The following is a 24,213-nucleotide window of genomic DNA, read 5'->3' as shown; positions in this document are numbered from 1 at the left end:
TTTATAAATTACCCAGTCTCAGGCAGTATCTTTATAGCGGTGTGAAAATGGACTATACACACTCAGCAGCAATGTGTATAAGAGTTCCTTTTCCTCCACATTTTTGGTTTGCACTTGTTATTGTCTTTTTGTTTAAGAATGATTCTAACTCGGATTAGATGATATTTCATTGTGGTTTTGACTTGCATTTCCCTGATGGTTAGTGATAATGAGTGTTTTTTATATACCTGTTATCTATTTTTATGCCTTTTTAAAGAAATGTTTATTCAGATCCTCTGCCCACTTTTTAATGGGATTTTTTTTTAACACTTGAGTTGTTTGAGCTCCTTCTGTATTACAAATATTGGTCCCATGTGAGACAAATAGCTTGCAAGTATTTTCTACCATTCAACAAGTCATCTCTTCACTGTGCTGGTTGTTTCCTTTGCTGTGTGGAATCTTTTCATGTCCCATATGGCTTTTTGTGTCCCATATGTCTATTTCTTGTTTAATTGCCTGTACTTTTGGGGTCTTAGCCATAAAGTATTTGCCTAGACCAATTTCCTAGAGTATTAGTTTGTGTTTCCTTCTAGTAGTTTTATACTTTCAGAACTTACGTTTAAGACTTTAATTCATTTTGCATTTTTTTTTGTATATGATGAGACATAGGAGTCTAGTTTCATTCTTTTGCGTATGGATATCCAGTTTTTTTCAGTACCATTTATTGAAGAACCTATTCTGTTTCCAATGTATATTCTTGGCTCCTTTGTCAAAAATCAGTAGGCTATAAATATGTGGATTTATTTGCGGATTGCCTATTTTGTTTCATTGGTCTATGTGTTTGTTTTTATACCAATACCATGCTGTTTTAGTTATTATAGCATTGTAACACATTTTAAGGTCAGGTATTGTGATGCTTTCAGCTTTTTTTCTTTTTTCTCAGGATTGCTTTGGTTATTCAGGCTGTTTTGGTTCCATACAAATTTTAGAAGTTTTTTTTTTCTTTCTATTTCTGTAAAGAATGTCATGATATATTGGTGGGAATTGTATTGAATCTGTAGATTGCTTTGGGTAGCATGGCCATTTTTACAACATTAATCCTTCCAATACATGAGCATGGTCTTTTTTTTTTTTTTTTTCCCCCGGACTGGAGTGCAGTGGCCGGATCTCAGCTCACTGCAAGCTCCGCCTCCCGGGTTTACGCCATTCTCCTGCCTCAGCCTCCGGAGTAGCTGGGACTACAGGCGCCCGCCACCTCGCCCGGCTAGTTTTTTTTTGTATTTTTAGTAGAGACGGGGTTTCACCGTGTTAGCCAGGATGGTCTCCATCTCCTGACCTCGTGATCCGCCCGTCTCGGCCTCCCAAAGTGCTGGGATTACAGGCTTGAGCCACCGCGCCCGGCCAGAGCATGGTCTTTTCATCTGCCTGTGTCATCTTCAATTTCTTTAATTAGTTTTTTGTAGGTTTCATTATAGAGTTCCCCATCTTCTTAGTAAAATTTATTCCTAAGGTCTTTTACTTTTTGTTGGTATTGTAAATGAGATTACCTTCTTGATTTTTTGACTGGTTAGTTATTTGTGTATTAAAAAATGGCTGATTTTTGTATGTTGATTTTGTGTTCTACAACTTTACTGAATATGCCAGATAGAGTTTTTGGTGGAGTCTTTAGGTTTTTAAAAAATATTAGATCATGTCACCTGCACAAAGGGACAATTTGATTTCCTTTTTTTTTGTCCCAGTTTCAATGTTCTTTCTTTCTCTTGTCTGATTGTTCTGAGTAGGACTTTTCAGTACTATGTTGAATAGGTGTTGTAAAAGTGGGCATCATTGTCTGGTTCCAGTTTTTATAGGAAAGGATTTCAGCTTTTTCTGATACATTATGTTATTTGTAAGTGTGTCATATACGGCCTGTATTATACTGAAGCATGTTCCTTTTATGCTTAGTTTGTTGAGTTTCTATTATGAAGGAATGTTGAATTTTATCAAATACTTTTCTGTGTCTATTGAGATCACATGATTTTTACTTTATTCTATTGGTGTGATGTATTACATTTATTGTTTCATTACATTTATTGTTGAACCATCCTTGAGCTCCTGGAATAAATTCCACTTGATCATGTTGTAGTATCTTTTGGATGTACTGTAGAATTTAGCTTGCTAGTGTTTTGTTGAGGATTTTTGCATCTATGTTCACCAGGGATGTTTGGCTGTGAACATAGATACAAAACATAGATGTTCACCCATTGTTGTTGCTGTTTTGTCCTTGTCTGGTTTTGGTATCATAATACTGGCCTCATAAAATGAGTTAGGAAGAATTATCTCCTCTTGTTTTTTAACAGGTAGCTTGAGTAAAGTTGGTGTTAACTCTTCTTTAAAAGCTAGGAAGAATATGGCAGTGAGGTCATCTGGTACTGGGCTTTTCTTTGATGAAAGCCATTTTATTATTGATTTAATTTTGTTACTCTTATTAGCCTGTTCAGGTTTTCTACTTTTTTCTAATTCAGTGTTGGTAGGTTGTGTGTGTGTAAAAATGTATCAATTTCCTATAAATTTTTGAGTTTGTAAGTATATAGTTTTTCATAATAGGCTTTTTAGCCTCACAAGTAGCTGGAATTACAGGCCCACAGCTACCATGTCCCGCTAACTTTTGTATTTTTAGTAGAGACCGGGTTTCGTCATGTTGGTTAGGCTGGCCTCAAACACCTGACTTCAGGTGATCCACCCACCTCGGCCTCCCAAAGTGTTGGGATTACAGGTGTAAGCCACTTGATCAGCTTTTTTCAATTGTTTTGGATGGGTTTTCATAAGGTAAAATTTTTCCTATGGATTTATCTGTGGTATTGGTTCAGGAGGTACTTTAGCTTTGATTCTAGGGTTAGCAGTAGCGTAGTTTTCATATGATTTTTACAGCATCAGTGGTGTCTATGATTTCCTCAGTTTCTTAGACTGTGATTGTTAGTGGAGACTGGGTTGAGATTTTACTGGGCATGTCAGGTAGTTCAGTCCTCAGGCCCAGTGGTGTTATTGGTGAGCTAAGTGTGCCTGACTTTAGGCTCCTGTGTGGCATACAAGGGCACTGGTGTTCAGGAGGGCCAATTGTTGGGCCTCCAGGAAGCTTGCTTGGTTTCAGTAGTGGCAGCAGTGGGCATGTGTGTGGTGAATTCCTGGGCCCCTAAGCAGTGTGCATGGCATGAGAAATAGCCGTAGTGATGGTGGGACACAGTGCCTGCAACAGACTGGATGGTCCAGTCCCCAGGAGGAGTGCACAGACACCAACAGTGGTGAACGAGGCAGGGCTGTTCTCAGGTCCCTGGATGGCATGCTTGGGTACTTTGTGGATAGTGCCAGGGGTGTGGGCCTGCCCTTAGCATCCCCTGATGGTTGTATGGGAATAGGCTGTGGTGAGTCGGACAGGGTGATCTCCATGCCCCAGGTATAGCAATGTATTTCTTTTTTACAAATATATATTTACCAATTTTCTATAATCTCTACCTTTTCTTATTTTGCAGTGCCTTTTCATTATGTAAATATTTATGAACAAATTATATAGAGATTTGTGCATTCAAGTGCTAGTTGACATTTGTTACATTGTGTTACTACAAAACCACCTTCACTACTTTGCTCATTAACTGTAGAGTGCTGAGTGAGAAACCCAGAGAAAAGGATATAAATTTTGGACAGATTACATGGATTAAATCCAGCTCTACTTGTATATGCTATGGTTTGTTTTTTGAGTTGCTTAACTGCTGACTGCCTTGCTTTCCTATTTGACACAAACTTGACGGGATTGCAGCTGAATAATGGTTATGGAAATTAAAGGAATTAATTTAAGGAGAGTGCCTCACACACAGATATTGAATGAATGTTGGCTATTAATATTGTTAATAGAAGACAAATTTTCACGTATTTGTGAGAATAAGAGAAGCCACATTTTTGTGAGCATTCTTGTGAGAATAAGAGAAACCATATTTTTGAAGCACTAGAATTTTCTCACAATTTTTCAAAGAAGGAAGAATTTATAGATACACAATTTTACAAAGAAGACAATAGTTTAATCTGACAAGATATTAAATATAAACAGAAAAAAACTACATACTATCAGAAAAACAATTAGTCTAAAATTAAAACAAAAAAGTACTCCAAACTGAAGAACGTATAATAGAAAGTATTTCAGAAGTTCTGTTTATTGATTTATAAGTAAAGATATTTTAAACTGGGAAATCCAGAAGTAGTTTGATCAGCAACTTTTAAAGTACTTGTACCTTTTTCTCAAGGATTTATATTTTATTGTTACAGACAGTCGTCTTACCATTTTACCCAGACTGGGCTCAAACTTCAGGGCTCAAGTGATCCTCCTACCTTACCCTTCCAAGTAGCTGGGCTACAGGTGTGTGCCACTGTGCCCAGCTGTATTTATCTTGTAGTTTAATAATATTGTCTAATTTTTGTAATTGCATTTAAAATAACAGATTTCAAAGAGTTTTTATTTTTGATAATAAAACTCTTTGAAATCTGTTATTTTAAATGCAATTTAAAATAACTGAAACTCTGTATCAGAAAAGATTTTTCAATTTTTAATTAGGCAGAATTATTTTCTAGCATTGTCATATTAAATAAGGTTACTACTCTAGAATTTTTATGTATGTCCTGTAAGATCATCTATATGTCAATAAGTCATGAAAAGCTATCTTCATGACAACTTGGAATTAGAAATATTATATATTTTATTTTTTTAGTTATTTTTTGCATAGATAGATTAAAATTTTTATCTTGGCAATAACTGCTATGGTATTTGTAATCTTCCTCATACATTACACATTAATCTTAAAAACTGTGGAAAATAAATACGAAATAAAAATTTTACTCATGATTATTTCACAAGAGTTAAATATTATTAATTTATTGTGTTTTCCTGTTGTTTATATAGTATGTAGTGGTGGCTAAAAAGCATTCCTGAACAGAGAGGGTCAGCTTCTCCACTTGTTAGCTGTGTGATTTTAATTAGTTCTTCACTTCTCCCAACCTTGGTTTTGTTATTTATAAAATGTGAACAGTAGGTTTTTTATTATACTATTATTCAGAGAATAAATACATTAATTACTCTCATATATAAGTATATATATGTGTATTTTAGATATGCAATTTATAAATATGTATATTGCTTTATAAAATAATACTTTATATTACTCTATAAAATATATTTATAAATATATAATATTTATAAAGTAAATATATATTTATTTTATATTTCCAGCATAAACCATTATATATATGCTTTTTAATGTATATATTATATAATAGTTTATTATGTATAACATGTTTATATATTATAATGGTTTTATATATTATATATTATATATTACATACTATATATAATATATTGTAGTATATTATATACTTATATATTATATATAATATATGAAACCATGATTTATATATGAAACCATTATGTATTATATATAAAACCATTATGTATATTATATATAAAACCATTATGTATTATATATAAAACCATTATGTATATTATATATAAAACCATTATTTATACATTGATATATATAATGGTTTATGCTGGAAATACAGCTCTGCATAATCTAAATCTAATTTAACACAACACCATTTAAGATGTATTTAATTTCAGTATTTTTCAAAACTGATTTTTTAGTGCTTATATAAGAAAACATTGTGAATTTATTTAGAAATTTCCCTATTTTGGTCATTCAGTAGATTTCCACTCTTTTTTTTTTTCTAAAGAACCCAATGGATATGTTGCCTTTGTTCTTATCTCTGATTTTCTTAATGCTAATTCCAGAAAGAGGAATTAGTGGGTTAAAATAAACATACATATTTTTAAGGCTCTCTTATGTTTTATGCTGCAAAATTACCCTTTCTGTTGACAGTGATATATTTTAAACACTCAAACTGTATCTTCCCAATTCTGGTGATAATTTTTGTGACCACCCGTGTAATATATATAATATGTCCTCTGAATGTTATCTCGGGTCAAAGACAAATATCAGTCAAATCTTCAGGCTCAGGATACATGCCTCTATGAACTCCACTACTAGTTTTCACTACGCATCTTTCAGGGTATGTGAAAATAGTCAGTAAAATTTATAAAATGAAGGTTAGGAATCTGAGTTATTTTCCCCAGAGATTTATGAATGATAAAATAATATTATTATGTTCTCTTATTGCATTGTGCTCTTTAGCCATCTTCCATTTTATGTGATATAGCTCCTTAGGATCCATTTGTTTGAAAACTACTGTGTATACTCATTTTGTATTGTGGCAAATGCTGTAATCTACAGGGTTCCTATTCATTTTGGAATTCATTTCACAGCTCACTAATTGTGTGAATGAGAAGAGGAAATATATGCTTTTATTCTAAAGCATGCCAAGCAGATGGCCAAAGTTCATTGCTAGGAGTACTGTCAGTGTGGCTGTCTTCTCTAGGTAGTAAGCCTGGCATCGATCTGTCAAACACAATGTGAGGGTCCATTTAACACAGCACTTGACAATCACTGAGCCTCTGTTTTGTTATGACTTATAAACATTTTATTTTTGTATCGTCAGCCTCCAAAGTGGTTGGTCATTTGAGCAGGTGCAAACACAGTAGAATTCATATTCGTTTTACTTGAGAAGCCAAATGAACTTTTATTCATATGGAAATCTTGAGGAAAGGAAACAGTACAAGAGATTAAGCTTAGCTTCTTGAAAAGCGAGTAATACAGCTATTGAGATTCAAAACTACCATCGTTTCTGAGATTGAAACTTTTGAAAATTTGAGTTGAAGAAAAAGATCAGGGTTTATATCTTTTTAAAGCTAAAAGATTAAAACAATGAAAGAATTTAAGGTTTTAAGTAAATCTCCCTTAAAATCTTTGTTTCTTCCTGTAAAGGGAACCTGTTTACTTATTTTTATATACAATATGTAATTTATGTGACCATTAAAAATGTTAGCAATGTACTCATTGTGTTTCTGTGTGTGTGTGTGTGTATAGTGAGACAGAGTAAGAAGCAGAGAGAATCACTAAAAGGAAATAAAGCCTGTCTTCATACGTTTCCTACTTCAGTGGCAATACTAAGACTATATGTAATTGGGTTATTTCAGGAAAAGGAGGGTAGGTCAGGTTTTCTTATGGAGCTGATGTAGTAATTTGATCATAATGACTTGTTTAAGAGAACGAGAGCATGTTAGAGATAATGTTTTCTTCTTTATACAAAGAAAAAACGGGATGTATATTTCCCTTATCTCTTCCCTCTCCCTTCTTGCAAACCATCTACCGCAGGTTCTACAAGTTATATTGACTATACATTTCCCTTTCCCTTGCTTTTCAGACTGATGCTGCTCTAATGTATGATGCTGTGCATGTGGTGTCTGTGGCCGTCCAACAGTTTCCCCAGATGACAGTCAGTTCCTTGCAGTGTAATCGACATAAACCCTGGCGCTTTGGGACCCGCTTTATGAGTCTAATTAAAGAGGTATGTCAGGAAAAGAACATCTGCCTTGTCTCTTTTGTTGTCAAGCTGAATGAAGTGAGATTATTGTGGTTTTTCTAGCAAGTGACCTTTTACTTTATGTTTAATTTAAATTTTTTCTCTTACTCCAAATAAGCAAAATTAACATTTTTACTAAACAATACCAAATGAAAGGTTGGGGGAATCCCATTAGAAACAAAATATCTGTCAAAGTATCTATGAGGGTTAACCTTTACCTTTCTGAATCTTTATATTTATTACTTTTCCTTTATGTAGAGATATAGATTAATAAAATAATACTTACATTTTAGGCAACAAAATATAAAATGCATTTTTAACATAAATGTCATTTGCACTACAGTAAAATTATACCTAATTTGTGAGGCTTCAAGTATAGTTATTTAGATTAATTGTTCCTAAATATGTCTAGTTATTTAAATTATATTAACAGTTAACAAAAATAGAATATAGGAATTAATCAAAGTGCAAAATTTACTCCATATTATATAATGCAACCATTCTTATGACCACATATCATTTCTGATTATGTCTGTTACAGATCAAGCATATTCATAGTGAGAAAAAGAAACATTTTGAAGATCATATGTACCTACAAATATACATGCATATATATACAAATACATATACATATATATTTTTCCTGTCATAAGAGAAAGTCCTTTGTTAGCTTAGAATACTTTTCATATATGAAAGTTTAACCGAGCCTTAAATTTTGCAATGAAATATCACAGGAATTATTATCATATGAGATTTTTTATTAATGGCTTAAAATAAATAATCAGTTCATCTTGTAATAAATTATTCATCATGAAAAGTGCAAATAGGATCATAATTAAGTATCTCTGAATATCCATGAATTTTCTTTGTCTAATTCTTATCAAACTCTCAGGAAGATGAATTTATAATAGTTTCCGAAGAATATGCAGTTTATTAGTTGCCCATATTCTAACATTTACTTCTGGTTTAAAACTGAGCCTTAGTGAGCTGCAGATATAGTCCACAGGTCTGGTGAGATGAAGAATTGATTTTTCTGAACTCAGCACTAGATTATTGAAACCATGACATGTGTCAAGCAGCCCGAAAAGAAGCAGTTGTATGACATTCCCCATTGTATTTATTGTAGGGTGTAATTGAGAATCTTGTCCACTAAATCACACAGTGTCCCCCTTATGAGGACCAACAGGAGAAATTTCTCTCAGGTCTCAGTGCCAGGAAAAGCTTTCTCCTGAGCAGCTGGTATGTCTTAAATTATAGACCCTGTATATTGTGTTTTTTATCATATTTTCTTCTTTGTTTTGGTTGCTAGGCAGTTCAGAAGTGAATTTGTGATAAAATTATTTGTGCAATTTCACCTGGTATACATTTCTTTATGCTCTCTCTACCCCAGATTTGTTCTACTGTTTTACACTTCTATTCCTGTACTTCTTGATCTTTTTGTTTACTTTTATGCTATTATCCATTTTTGTTAGTCACTTGAAATTTTTTCTTTGGAAGACGTTAGGCTAGAAATATTTTTTTCTTCCTTATTGTAAACCAGTGAACACATGTTTAACTATAGCAAAGACATGTTGCAGTATGTTTATGAATATATATTATAATTTTTCTATTTCATTTGTGACTTGTTAGCTGAAAACTATTTGAGAATCCTGCACATAAATATCCAAATATAATATGGAGCCTAAGAAATTCAGTAATATTAATTTCAAATCCTTATTGAAATATTACTCTTAATCTACTGATATTTACTTCTTTGGGGTCTTGTTTATATTATTTTAAACATTTTAGTTATGAGTATACATTTTATAATTTAAAATTTCTGTATTTGACTACTTTTTCCTAAGCTATTTCCAAATTACAAACAATGGAAAACATCTAATTGTGGTTCTATAATCAACAGAATGGGAAAATTTTTACATTAAAAATGTCCAGGTATTTACTCACCTTTTAGGGTTGAACATATTATATAGCTAGATTATTATATTCCCATCTCCTGCATGACATATATCTTGATATGAAGTAATTATAATACATTTCCCCTGCTCTTACTTAGGGGAAAGTAAAGGAGTAAGTTAATTATTCTATGGGGAATGTATATAATTGAGTTAGTATAACATAGCTTTTCCTGGATTTGGCTTCTCTTATTGTAATAAGTTTCTTTTCATATTATTATGAATTTGGTAGTGGGATTTTATAACAGTATTTCTATCTGTATTTGCCAGTGAGATCTTTAATGTCTCATACACCATAAAAAGTAACTAAATTCTTCTTACTTTACTAAAAGAGGTATACTACTTACAACATAATAATACAGTCTCTCATAGACAGAAAATTATAACTGGAAAATGCATTTTATAAAATGAAAAATTTATAATACATTTTCTACTGAAACTAAGATAATTTATGTAGAAAAACATTTTTCAAATTTCAGAGGAAAATTAAAATATTTTAAAAATCTCTAGCAATGTCAACTATGAAAAATAATGAATATAAGGTTCCTACTTTTATGAAAAAATATTTATTCCGTCTTTCTTCACTTATTTATTATCATTTTTTTTTTTCTATTCCCATAGGCACATTGGGAAGGCCTCACAGGCAGAATAACTTTCAACAAAACCAATGGCTTACGAACAGATTTTGATTTGGATGTGATCAGTCTCAAGGAAGAAGGTCTAGAAAAGGTATTTCAGTCAGCTTATTTGCTATAATTACTAAATGAAACATATCTCAAAGAAGATAGAAATATTCTCTGTTGTAGTCACATTTCATTGACATTTAACTTTATTAACTCTAAAAATAAATATTTAATTCATTATATTGAATATAATAATTGACAATTAGGATTCAAGGATAAAGGGTACCTTAAGTCAATTTTACATTTTATTTTCTAACTAGAAGTTTTCTGATGCATATAATCTTTGAAATGCATATACTGTCAATTAGTCTTAAGGTTTAATATAGCAATTAGAGGATATTTGGTTTAATATGGGTCTTTATACATGCAGCTTATAATCACTTGTGGTTGCATAGACTTTCCACTTGGAGCAGGCTATTAAAAAATTAAATATAAAAGTGTTTCCATTTTTTGAGTCATATTTAAGTGAAATATTTGAATTAATGTATGCACAGTAAATAGGGCATATACATAAACGTAGCACACTACACTGGATCTATCTTACTTGATTCTATTGCTAGGGACTGTGGTAAAGCACCCAAAGAATTTGGGTATGTGCATACTTAATGAATATTTCAGTGTGAATTTTCTTAAATATATAATGTATGTATTTAGATATTTTTCTGTTAGAATCATTGATAATTGACAAGAGATATTAAATCTTATTAAATCTTTTTAGATATTATCTAGATATTATTAAATCTTATTAGATGTTATTAAAATAAGAACTTGAGAAAATTATATGTGACTGAGATAATATTGCCTTGAAGATAGTAAGCTATCTTATAGTTTATCTAGCAATGAGACATGGAGCTTTATTTCTAGATAGAAACTGAAGAGGAAAGCTGAGACCTAAGAAGGGCTATTTTAGCCTGCAAGATAACAGCACATTTGAATGCTGATTCAAATCATCCAGGAGAGAGTAAAACTACATTTTTGATAATGTCCCCAAGACAGTTTAAGTACATTATGACCAACTGATGATTCAAATTGATATAACTGTTACCTCCTGACATTGAGGATTTCAAACTGTACACTTTGTCAAGACCATGCAAAGTCAGGAATATTTTATAATAAACTGGAACCCAAGTATTCATGAGACAGTTCCTTCCTAACTATCTCACTCTTAAGATGAGAAAATTAGTCTGTGTCCAAGACTGGAGTTGATAATGGTGGAGTTCAGTAAGCTCTTAAGAAATTTATCTTATTGTTTACTGGAGATGTTATTACCTTATTTATGAAATATCCAGATCACTAGGAGGAACTTGGACCATTGCTGACATTTCAGTACATCTGCATAAAAATGGCAATGCTCTTCATATTACCATAGATATATTCCTGTCTTGAATTCAAAATAAATAAAACATTACAAAGTTTTCTCTGTGCTCCATTGTGGCTTATAGATACGCCTGAATATAATGGTTATCAAGTACATATGATGATTTATCACACTGATAAGCGAGGTAAACCAGTATGAGTTTTGCAGGTTGCTCTGAAATTTCATAAATATTTTTTGCATTCTTTTCTAAAATCTGAAAATTCATTTTGCTGAATTAATTATGTGTAATCCTTATCCTCAAGGGGCTTTTCATGTACAGTGATAAGATAATACATATTGTAAATGAATACAATCGAAAGCTATATATTTCAAGTTTTCAAAAGTCCAATACAAATATAATTTCTGGTAAAATATAAAATTAATCGAGAGTCATAGTCAATTGAGTACTTAGAATTAGCCTTTAAATATGTTGAATTATTGATTATTAGAAATTCAGTCATTTTAGAAGGAAGTAACAGTATGAGGAAACACAAACATAGCATTTGATTTTATCATTATACACATACACATACACATACACATACACACAGTGGAAGAGGGAGATAAAGCTTAAAATGCTAGATTTTAGTCATAACATAAATACCATGTTCAGGATATTTGCAGGATATTATAATACAGTGAGAGTTTAAAGAAAGAATAGTCCTGAAGGCTATGGGTTACTTGGGAAGATAATACAGTTTAGAATAATTTTAGTATGAAGACATGGATGTAAAACCATTCTAACAGGAAGTGGAGATGAGTAAACAGTTTGTGACAGAAGGCATCAACTGAACCATCAACAATGCTGTTAGTTCAAAGACTAGCAAAGCATTTGGACTATGTTTTTAAGGAGAAATGGAGGAGCCAGGTAGGAAAAGGGGGGATACCAGGGATAAAAGCATAATTCAAAGATTGGAAAATGAAATTAGCAAGTAGGATAATTACTAGTATAAAGGAATTGGCATAAACCTTCCCCTGAAAAGACAGATAAGGTACTGAGGATGGGTAGAGGTAAGTTAAAGAGGAAGGGAACAAAAAGTTCACATGAAGTGTTTTCAATATCCTTGAAAATTTGTACATGAACTCATCAGTTAAAGGACAGAGGTAAAGTTTAGTCAGTTCTTAAGAAAAATTGAAAATTCCATTTTGACAGACTTGATTTTGACTTAGAAGGAATAAAGTGCTGCTAAGTAGCAAAAGGTCCTACTTTTAAATTTAATAGAATGGTTAAGAGCTTAAGGTCTAGATTCAGAGAGATTTGGGCTCAAATTCTCACTCTGCCCTTTACTTTTTATGGACAAATTTATTAATCTCTCTAAAACACGGGGTCTTATGAATCATGAGACAACAGCAGTTATCTGCCTAATGAAGACTGAGCATTATTGACTTGATTTTTTTTTCCCCCTGGAAAGTACAGTTACCACTCATTGATGGAAAAGACAGCATCCCTACCTTGATAGAATTCACAGTTTAGAAGGGCCAATAGATGGTGATCCAAGAGGCTTGAATTTCAGTTCCAATTCCATCAAAACTAAGTGCGTGAACTTCATCCTGCCACCTAACTTCTCTGTGTCAAATTTCTCATCTTAAAAAAAAAAAAAAAGTGGAGTGCAAAGGGCTGCCGTCTTGGACAGTCTGAAGTAAGAATGCTATGGCCTCTAAAAAAACCCAGAAGTACCATCTTGAAATATATTGAGGCTAGAAATTTTAATCGTTAAAAGTTAAGAATTATATTCTATCATGACTGAGAGACAAAAATTAAGAAGGAAAACATGTAACGTGCTAGCTTTATCCCTCTTCTCATGCCCATTGCCTTTTTTTTCATTCTCATTCTGTCTTGGTCATCTTAGACCACTTCATTTAGTAGATTAATCCTCTAACAAATACAGAAGAATGTCTGTCTTATGCCCTCATGAAGGTTATAATCTAGTAGAGGAAACCTGCCAATGATAAATAGACTCATTAGATGTATAAAATTATAAGACTGGGAAGTAATAAGTGCTGAAAAGTAGGTTATTTTGTTTTTATGTCACTGACATGATAGATTTTACATAATGTTCAGAAACATGAACTTTAGGATTAAAACAGTTAACAGGAAGGAAGTCCATATTTCTGTTGTTTACAACTGTGGAACAGATAAACCAGGAAGAAACGAGTATACTTCTAATGAATGGGAAAAGGTGGGCCATGCTCAAGTGTCTGAGCCTGGAGTGGAGATGGGCATCCTTTCTACTTAGATAGTATCCATAGATCAAATGAATTCTTTCTATTCTATTATAACAGAAGCCTTAATTGGAACCCAGCCCAATTACTGTGATCCCAAAAAGATCACCGTTACTATATACACAGCCAGTCGCTTCTGTCCAAACAAGCTCTCTGGGACCATGGCAGTGCCTTCAATGGAGGAGGGGAGGGGAAGAAGAGGAAAAGACAGTAGGTGCTAATACAGACTTTGTGTAGCTCAGGCAATACTTTTGCTTATGAGAGGCTGGTATTGAGCACTCAAGAACAGGAAAAGGAAAACAGAATAAGTGATTTTCCAAGCTTGAATTCTTCTGGCCAGTTCAAAGATCGTATAGTGTATTCTACTTTCAAAATATGTTTAGAATCCATTCATCTCTCACCACATCCATTGCTGAATCATAAGGGTGGTACTTTTCAACTGTACAGCTGCACTGGAATTCCCACAAGTCTCTCTGTTCAACTCTCTTATAATCCATTCCCTAAACCACAACAGCCAGACAGATATTTTTAAAAGAAAACTGACCCATGCCATCCCTCTGTTTAAATGCCTTCATAGGTTCCCATTGTATTTTGAATAAAATCCAAAGCACCAGTGACCTCTCATCATGTTCTCAGATATTTTCTTATGCCCTACCTACAGAGGGTTTTTTTTTTTTTTTCATTTCCTCAATTAAACAAAGTTTCCTTATCACTTTGGCATAGAGTAGTAGAAACAGTTTTCCCAGCCAGGAATATCCATTCCCAGTGCCTTTGCCTGGAGAACTCTTACTCATCCTGGTGGTATCATCTTGAATATTACTTCCTTAGATAGGCCTCCTCTAAGTCTCTAATCAAGTTTAAATTTCTCCTAATGCTCTGCCCTTTTCCATTTCTGACTCTATCAAAGTCCACAATTATTTATTCATATAAACTTTATAAAAGGGCTATCTCCCTAGCCAGAGTGTAAGACCTACTAGATGGAAAATATATGCTCCCTTTTCCACTATTATATTTTAAGGCTTTCCAAAGTATCCCTTGTCTTGAGGACAAAGTATGTACTGAAGAAATATTTGTTGACTGTTGAATGAATAAAGGATCTTTACAGAAATTATGAGATCACATAGAACGCTTACTCAAATGTCTGATGTAGAGTTATTTTCCTATAGCACAGTTTGTTGCTTGTCCTAGCTTTGCTCTGTACCTCCAACATGAGAACAAGGAAAGAATAGTCAAGGGGTCAGTGGGTTGGGGTCATGGGTCAATATTTCAAGTGGGTAAAGGATTTTAGATTGCAGAATGTCACCCTGAAGTCTGAAATTGTAAGGATTCACATTGCTTCAGTGTCAAACCTGGCCCCATTCATGGCACAATTAAAAACTCCAGTTTTTCTTATGCCCTATCTACAGAGGGTTTTTTTTTGTTTGTTTCCTCAAGAAAACAAAGTTTTCTTATCACTTTGGCATAGAGTACTACAGTTTTCCCAGCCAGGAATATCCATTCCCGGTGCCTTTGCCTGGAGAACTCTTACTCGTCCTGGTGGTATCATCTTGAATATTACTTCCTTAGATAGGCCTTCCAGTGTTACATTAAACAGTAATAATCGATATTCTATTTATAAATGTTCCTTTTTTGTCCTTATGAGTTAATAGTATGGAAATTAAAAAAGCCCACCCAAATGAGAACAAGTAGAAGTTACTATTCAGAACTTACTACGGGAAGGGAGGCAGGCATCATCACTTGGATTAAACTGGGGTTCAAAGGCAAGCAGGGGAGTGGAAAAGTTTTATAGTGGAAAGAAATGAAGACCTCAGGTGTGCTGTAATTGGAGATTGCTGGCATGAGGAAACTGGATTTCACGTAACTAAGCAAGGCACCTGGATAATGGGTTTGAGGGGCATATTTGACTTTCTCTGACTGATCCTGATTTGGAGGGTGGCAAAATATTGGGAAACTGGAAGTAATAGGATGAATCCTGATTGTTTTGGGTAGATTGCTGGCTGAGATTGTGTTTGGTTTCCTGAGATGCTCACTCCAGAGCTTCTGGGTCAAACTTTGTCATCACACATGGTTTGGTCATTGTCTATTTGTGTATTCAGTCTGTGAGTGGAATTACTGAAGTAATTTGGGGGGAAAAGAATAGCAAACATAAAAAGAATCAGGAAACATTTACTTGTGAAGAAATACAAAAACATCATCACCAACAATAAATTTTTGTTTTGTTTTGTTTTTGTTGTTTAGAATATGTAACCAGGATGTCACTTATTGTTGGAAATGCTTTATCCTTATTGTTCAGTCACCTGAAGCTTAGCTATGTGCTTGGGAAAGACCAGCTTCAGAGGGAAGAAAACACAAAACTGATGGCATAAGATGTTACAGAAATACTTAGGAAGATCTTAGACTATAACTTCAAAAGGATGCCATTTACAGCAAACAGAGTTGGAAGGGGTCCACACAAAATGCGTTTAGACTGAATTGATGACATTATATAAAATAGTGGAATTGCATTGCAAGATGAGCTACCTAGAAGCCATTTTTGGGAACACAACCACTTAAATTTTTCCGATAGGAAACTGTAATGCAATAATAAAATCCCTGAATCTTAACTCATGATTGAATTTTCTTATAAACTCTCCTACGTAACCACAGAGTACTTCATGTGTTTTCCAAGAGAAAAAAATCAGTCTTTTACTGTTACACTTTCTTGGTTATTCAAAATAATTTTTATTTTACTACAGAATATTTGTTTCTAAGTACAGATGTAAATTAATATTATTCTTGTGTACTTCTCTTATCCTTTTTCTAGCATCAAAGTTTGCCATTCTGATTATTTTGTTGATATTCTCCTGTGTGATATTTAAATGAAAATAGACTTTGGAGAATAGAATTTATTATATCCTCAGCAGATAGGCTCTAATAAACCATTATTAAAATTGGCTTTATGTATTAATATTATATTAACTTTGAAAAATAGAAAAGATAAAGCTGATAAATTTCTTTGGACAGAAATAGTGCTGAGGGACCTTGAAGCATTTGGGACTGTAAAAAATAATCACAATGTGTTTGCCTCAGCATAGGTTTGTAATAGATCAGCTTCTAATTTGTGTATCCTTTGGGAAAATCTTAAAAAAATACAAAAAGACATTTTATGAAATATATGTCAATTTTATAGTTAATAATATAAATATAAAAATAATATGTACATGTCTAAATAGTATTTATAAATAATATAAAGCAATATATTTCACATTTACACATCTCTAAAAGGTATACATTTGTCATATTTCACTTTCATGTGAAGCTTCATTTTAACTTTTAACACTTATACTTTTTAAATATTTACTGCTTGCACCTAGCAGTATAGAGACTAGTATCAGTAAACCATAGGCTTTTTGCTAAAACTCAACTATCTTGATAATATATGAGGAGGATAAGAATTAGTAGTGAAACCCTGTCTGCCTGAGTTTATAGGTATATGTGTTCTAGAATTAGAACATGTTTCAAAGTGCTTTTGGAATATTTTTTGTAAAATATGTATTTTGAAGAAAAAGTGGTTGTTTCTACAGAAATCTTTACTATTGACCTTTCTTTTACTTGTTGAATCCTGCCCTCATTAAACTTCCTTTGAAAAAGGTGTCTGAATGAAATTTACAATCTTCAAAACTTATCTAAATCTGAAAATCTACCTTAGATAGGTGAGAGCTATATTGATTATAGATTTCTAGATACTGGATGCATGGCAGTTTTTATCTTCCTCTTTGGTGGCATTTGGTACATATACTCAGTCCCCATCACAACAATGACCCCCAACTTGTCCAGGAACTGAGATTTATCTTGCCTTCCTGTAAGCAATGCTAATGGTGGTGTTAACTAGTAATCTTTAAATAAGTCAAAAAGTGATGTTTGCTTCTCAAAAAAATACTTCCTGGGCAGGATCCAAGCCTAATGCCTTTCTTTGGAGATGTTAGCCATTTAATTTGTCTAACTCTTATATAGAATTCATTATAAGCCCTGTCTCAGAACTGTGCTGACATTTTTGTGTGTCAGTGTGTATAGTTAAATTATTTTGCTTGGTAACTTTACACTTTCAGGATGATAACATATTTCAGAAAACTATGGATGATGTTTATGTTTAGAAATCAATTAGACTGCCTTTATTGAGGTCAAAAAATTTATTGTTTTGGTTACCAAAATGTCTTATTTTGGCCCACCAATGAATAGTAAATATTGACTTTTTTTTCTTTTAACCACTAAATTTGAATTAACACATATATAAATAAATGACAATTATGATATATATATATAACGTTGTAATTGATTGATTTGATTTCAAATCAAATCAAATCTGAACTGCATTTTTATCTGTGGAAAAAATGGCTTTTAACTGAATGTTATCGTATTTTCATATTTGGGAACATTTAATTCATTGATTCGAACATTATTTAAAAAATCAAAATCACCACCTGTCTAGTTAACTCTTTAATTGTGCTTAGTGTTAAATTGCCCTAAACTAAAATAAAAATCCTAAATGAGAAAAATCAGTGTTTAGATTATTCATTCCTTCCCATGAGATGATTATATACTTACTGATTTATTATACTCATATTAGCACTGTAGTTCTCAAATGGTAAAATCTCAGATCCTATGCACACTAGTTGAGAGTTTCAGGATACAGATTACTAAAGTGTTCTTTGTCCTATCCTTATAGGTCAATTAACTTATATCTGAAGGTCAGCCAATTCCCAAACAATTGCTCTGGACTCTAAATTCTAGCTGGCAGGAAGCACATAGGCTTTGCTGTAAAATATTTCTTTTTGTTTTTCCAGAGCTCAGGTGCCAATGTTTAAGTGCTCTCTTTTCAACACATAGTTCAATGGAAGTAAACCGTTATTAAACTTTGATGTCAAGGGTTATTAGACAATAATGCAACTAACTATCTCTACTTTTTATTTAGCTATTTAGCATTCGAAGGGGTGAAGTAAGCAAAACAAAAGTCTCTAATTTTCCACTAATAGTGATAAAACTACTCTGTTGAAAAAAATCTCTGTACCCAAAGTTCATGCATTGTATTGGATTGAGCAACCTGGGTTTTCAGGAATAATAGATATATGAATTAATAGAGAAATAAAAAGTCCACTAATGTATATTCAGTCAATTGCAGAAAATATTCATCTTTCATATGTAAATCAGCATTTAATATAAATCTCTTCCTTATGCTTTCTATTTCTCAATTCCCTCAAACAGTACTATTGGGGTGCCATTTTTTTTCTAAGAGAAATAGTCAATATACTTCAAGGAAAATTATACTTTGTGGGCCACATGGTTGGGGGCAACTCATTACTGGAAAGAAATTTCTTTAAGCAAACGTATTCTGAGATGGAGAGTCCGCATTGTGCTAAGACTGTTAGAAACACATGTACAGTGTGGTTTCTCATTATCATCACACAGGCTGTCTTTGGAGAATTATGGCTTATATTCTTTATTCAAGGCTGACACATTCTCCTGACATTAAGTCAAAACAATGTACAATCAAATAACTCTTTTTTCTTTTTTACATTGTCATCTAATGGAAAACTATATTGATTCTTTTTCCATCTACCAACATCCAGTGAATATTTTGTTAGTCAATGCCAGTAAGATAGTATAAAGAGAATTTTGATAGATTTGTATCAGGTAGTTTTTAGTGGAGAATTTAAATTATTTCTTACTTTAAAATAAGCTTAACTTTATTTGGAACTAGTATTTTAAAAACTAACTGGGAATGTTTATTTTATTCCTACTTAAAAACTTTCTTGTATACATATCAAACAGATTATTACCGTAAATTTCATAGAAAATAAGAAACATGTCACATTGATTCGGCATACATAAAACAGAGCTAACATGCATCTTTAGAAGAAATGATAAGATGCTAATTTCAGAGGTTAACAATTATATAGCCCAGTAGAGGAAATAGAAACATTTTTTGGATTTAAAGTAGTAATATGAGTTACAAAACAAAATTTGTACTGAGAAAACTGTCAACAAAATAAATAAACAATAAAGGATCAACTAATTAATTAGATAAATAATTTAAAAATTATTGTGAAAACTGTTCTTTTTCTACCTAGAAAAAAAATACACAGAAACCAAAGAAAAAATATACTTATAAAACAAAATTATATGAAGAATTTATACATTCCTGAAAAATAAAACCTATAGTGTGCAATATTTATTTAAAATACTTATAAAATGTAATTTGGAAAAATTGAAATGCATAGTAAAGGTATGTAGCATAATATTTCAAACACTAAATACAATATTGAGATAGATCTTAAACAAAACATTAAGAATAACTCAAAAAAAGAATAATAAAATATGGAAAACAAAATATGTAATTATAAAAGAATAGACACACAATATATGTTCAGCATTTGCCAAATGAATGAATGATATTGGAATGTCAACCAAAAAAGTCTGAAAGTTTTTATCATGGAGTAATTCGCTCACTCTATTTATTTATTCAATAAATATTCATTGGATATTTATTATATAATTTAAAGACTGATGAAATGTTTCATTTTGTCAAGGCACTTAGAGTCTAACACAGCAGGATCAATAAAAATGAAATATAATTTGGATTCAAAGCAATACATAAGTGGCACTTCTGAGATGACAAAAATAAAACATTTATTTCTGTTCAATAAATATGATTATTTATGTTCAATAAATAAAACATTTACTGGTTATATTTATGTAATCAATACATTCAGAGATCTCACATATAAAGCCTGTAGGATGTCCTATGTTCAGAGGCCTTGGGGTAAAAAGATGAGTATGCCAGTATCCATCCATAGGGAATTTAATTTTTACTAGACAGAGGTAAGGAAACAATTAAAATATAATGTGATACTTATTGTAGTAAGAGCATACCTAAGTTGTTCTGTGTGGAAGCGTAATAAAAGATCATTCATTGCTGTACAGAGGAGGAACTGTTTTATCTATATTTTGAAACTGTGATTAAGGTACATGCATAAGGTAGTGAAAGGGAAAGTGTACGCCTTCTATAGAAGACATGAGGACACAAATAATTGAGAACTACAAGATGCAACAAAGTCTATGTTCAGAAAATGGAGAAATGCATTATATTTCTGACAATTTAAGAAAAGAACTATTATTTCTCTACTCAGTCTTTAGGTAACATATTTTGCAATAAATTCATATATACATGGTATACACATCTGTATATAACATATACATAAATGCTATGTATGCATATACATAAATGTATTGTATATATAGATACATGCATACATCTACATGTATACACACACACATATACATATACACACACATATATGTAGTGGTTGATATTTAATATTTCCAAATGATAATACTGAAGAATTTCAAGAAAAAAATATATTCACCAACAACGAAATACATATGAGGTAGCTGTCAGCCTTTTTGAGCAACATTAATACTAAGAAAAATAAATAAATAAAACTTAGTTCTGAAGGAAGACAGCTCTGATACAGGGGTCTTCATTTAGCTAAGTTTTCATTATATAAGAAGGCAGCAAAAATACCTTTAAATCTCCAACCATATAAATATGTCACATAGTTATCTTTTATAAATAAACTGTCTTATATAAGAACAATGATAAGTGAAAAGCAAATACTCAACAAAGAAGAAACTGTGGCTAGATATCCTAGTAAACATCAAATTCAGTTAAGCCCAAAAAAAGATAGTTTCAAATAATAGGTTTACAAATTATATCAAAATTACAGCTTTTTCCTTGTAGCAAAATAATTCATAATACACAAAGCAAAATAAAGAGAGGCAGTGTTTACAACCCCAAATTAAATTAACTAAAAGTGGCTGGGCACGGTGGCTCATGCCTGTAATCTCACCACTTTGGGAGACCGAGGCAGGCAGATCACCTGAAGTCAGGAGTTCAAGACCAGCCTGGTCAATATGGAGAAACCCCGTCTCTTCTAAAAATACAAAAATTAGCCGGGCATGCTAGTGGGTGCCTGTAATCCCAGCTACTTGGGAGGCTGAGGCAGGGAGAATTGCTTGAACCCAGGAAGTGGAGTTTGCAGTGAGCCAACATTGTGCCACTGTACTCCAGCTTAAAGGACAAAGCAAGACTCCATTTCAAAAAAAAAAAAAAAAAGTTAACTAAAACTATGAATCAGTATGTGTGGTAGCAGAATGGGACAAAGCATAGATAATTTTCGTAGAGTAGAAATTTCAATTTTTATGGCTGAATATTCATTTTTCAACATGATAGTAATATTTCAAACGGAAGTTGATAATACATATTAGTAGACTTAAGTGTATTTTATCTCCCAATTACCATACGAAAATTTCTAGGAGTAGAAAATAAATAGTAAACACTAAACAATGTGAAGATAGCAAGGCTAAATAAAGATAAGATTCAGGAATAGAAAAAGTTAGGACATTGAAAAATCCACCAAGGCATTGCTTATAAAAAGTCCAACAAAATGGGAAATATGTTGAAAGTGAAAATATATATAATGATTTATCAGCAAATGCAAAGACACAAATAATGGAGGTAAAGTAAGTGTGATTAATATATATTGGGAGTTTAGGTAAAACAAAGTAACTGAAATAAAAACAGTTACTTTTTATCAGTAAAAACACCATCTACAGTTAAAAGACTTGACAATTATAAACCTCTATAACATAACCTGATGTTATTCAAACTATTAAAAATGAAAGCTAAATTGTTATACAGTTGTCTTATGGAAACTACCATGAATGGTAAAGGGAAAGATAACAAGTAGAGAAATTATTTTGGAAAGGTATTTGGCAACATATACTAACAATCTTAACAACTCAGATTATTTGTGCTCAGTCATTCTAATTCTAGAAATCTGTTTTTCAAATAATAAAATGTGTGAACAAATATTTATAAATAAATGTGTTTACTAAGGCCTTGTAACAATGATAGTTAAATCATGATATGTTCATATGACCATTGTGTTTAGTCATTAAAACTATGGATTTGATTATCTTTAGTACCAGGAGAAAATGCTCACAATAGTGTATAAACAGAATATAATTAGTAATTGTCATAGTTATAGCATACTTATAAACACACTATGTTGAATACTTTTTCATTTAATCTTCACTATAGTTTAGAAGTAGATACTATTATTTCCCATTTACAGATGGGAGAATTGAGGCACAAAGAAATAATGTGCCCAAGGCACCTGATGGTAAGTGGTGGACATAGGATCCTGGCACTCAAATACACTGTCCATAAAAGCTGGGCCATTAACTACAAGACTATGACGGAAACTATTCTAGGAATGTATGTGGAAAGATAAATGACAAGAAAAAGAGGACTATAATATTAAACATGATTGACTCTGGGTGTATTCATAGGTTCAAAGTTTAAATTGATCTTCTTATATCTTTTGCATATTTTATAATTTGATGATAATTAATATGCATTCTTTTTCTGACCACAAGAAGAAATTAAAGAGCCAATTGGAACATAAGATAAAATAAAAATGAATAAAATCATAATTTTCTATAGCTCCTTATGACTTTTGAAGCACTTTCATACTTCTTGTATCTAATTGAATCCTTATAATTAGAATGGTCCTATAATTTATTACCCAAATCACGGTATTTTTTATTTGTACAAGAGGGTATTATTAATGAAGACATTACCTGGGCAAACCAGGATGTAGAGTCACCATATATGAAACAATTCTATAAGGTCAACAGTGCTTAAGCATCTTAATTCCATTTCAGAGCTAAAAAAAAAAAAAAAAAATACTTCAAAGGCTTGATCAAGTCATAAGTCATATGACAAAATAGTAGTTCCCAAATAGATAAAAATAGATTGTCATTACTTCATCCATGGTTTTTGCCATTAAAACAAAACAAAATCTCTGGTGACAACTTCCTCAATGGAAGAAAGTTTTGAGTCATATAGTTGATAATCTAGGGAATATCTAAAATTTTATTTGACTTAAAATTTTAAAGCCACTGATAATTCTGAAATTTCATAATGTTATGCTAAGAAAGCTGAGATTTACAAAAGAGGATAATACTCGTGAGTGTAGGAAATTGTAGATTCATGTAATATGCATCTGTGTCCGAACTCCAAAAAAACTAGAAAAGCAACTAACCAATAATGAAACAAGAGAAGTATTTTCAGATAATAAGATGAGTGAACATTAAGCTAAATTATTGTTATAAAAATAATAATAGAGGGTGGCATTATGTGAAATGGGAAATTCTTTGTATCAGTTACTTGGTTAGAAAGTTGAAAACTTTCTATGGTGTTATTAGATAGACCACAGTGGACAAATGATGTTTGTCAGTGGTTTGAATGGTAGAATTACACATCTGAAAATCCTAGCTATTTTGCCAATTTATACACAAAAAAAGTAGAATCTAAGAGAACAAATGCATGATAGGTTTTTTTTTTTTTTTTTTTTATTATACTTTAAGTTCTAGGGTACATGTGCATAACGTGCAGGTTTGTTACATATGTATACTT

General features: G+C 32.0%; 1 protein-coding gene across 2 annotated transcripts in view; it reads left to right on the top strand.

Annotated features, from left to right (window-relative positions):
• Positions 1-24,213, top strand: part of GRIK2 (glutamate receptor, ionotropic, kainate 2) — a 747,094-nt gene that overhangs the window by 434,085 nt on the left and 288,796 nt on the right. For both annotated transcript variants that reach the window (XM_011936507.1, XM_011936508.1), the window contains 2 exons: positions 7,321-7,464; positions 10,053-10,160. In XM_011936507.1, the coding sequence (XP_011791897.1) occupies positions 7,321-7,464; positions 10,053-10,160 (252 nt within the window). The remainder of the gene's footprint in view (positions 1-7,320; positions 7,465-10,052; positions 10,161-24,213) is intronic.

This window comes from Colobus angolensis, unplaced genomic scaffold, assembly GCF_000951035.1.
Source record: "Colobus angolensis palliatus isolate OR3802 unplaced genomic scaffold, Cang.pa_1.0 Scaffold154, whole genome shotgun sequence".
NCBI classification, from domain to species: domain Eukaryota; kingdom Metazoa; phylum Chordata; class Mammalia; order Primates; family Cercopithecidae; genus Colobus; species Colobus angolensis.
Note: the sequence above shows the minus strand (reverse complement) of the source record. Positions and strands in the feature narration are given on the sequence as shown.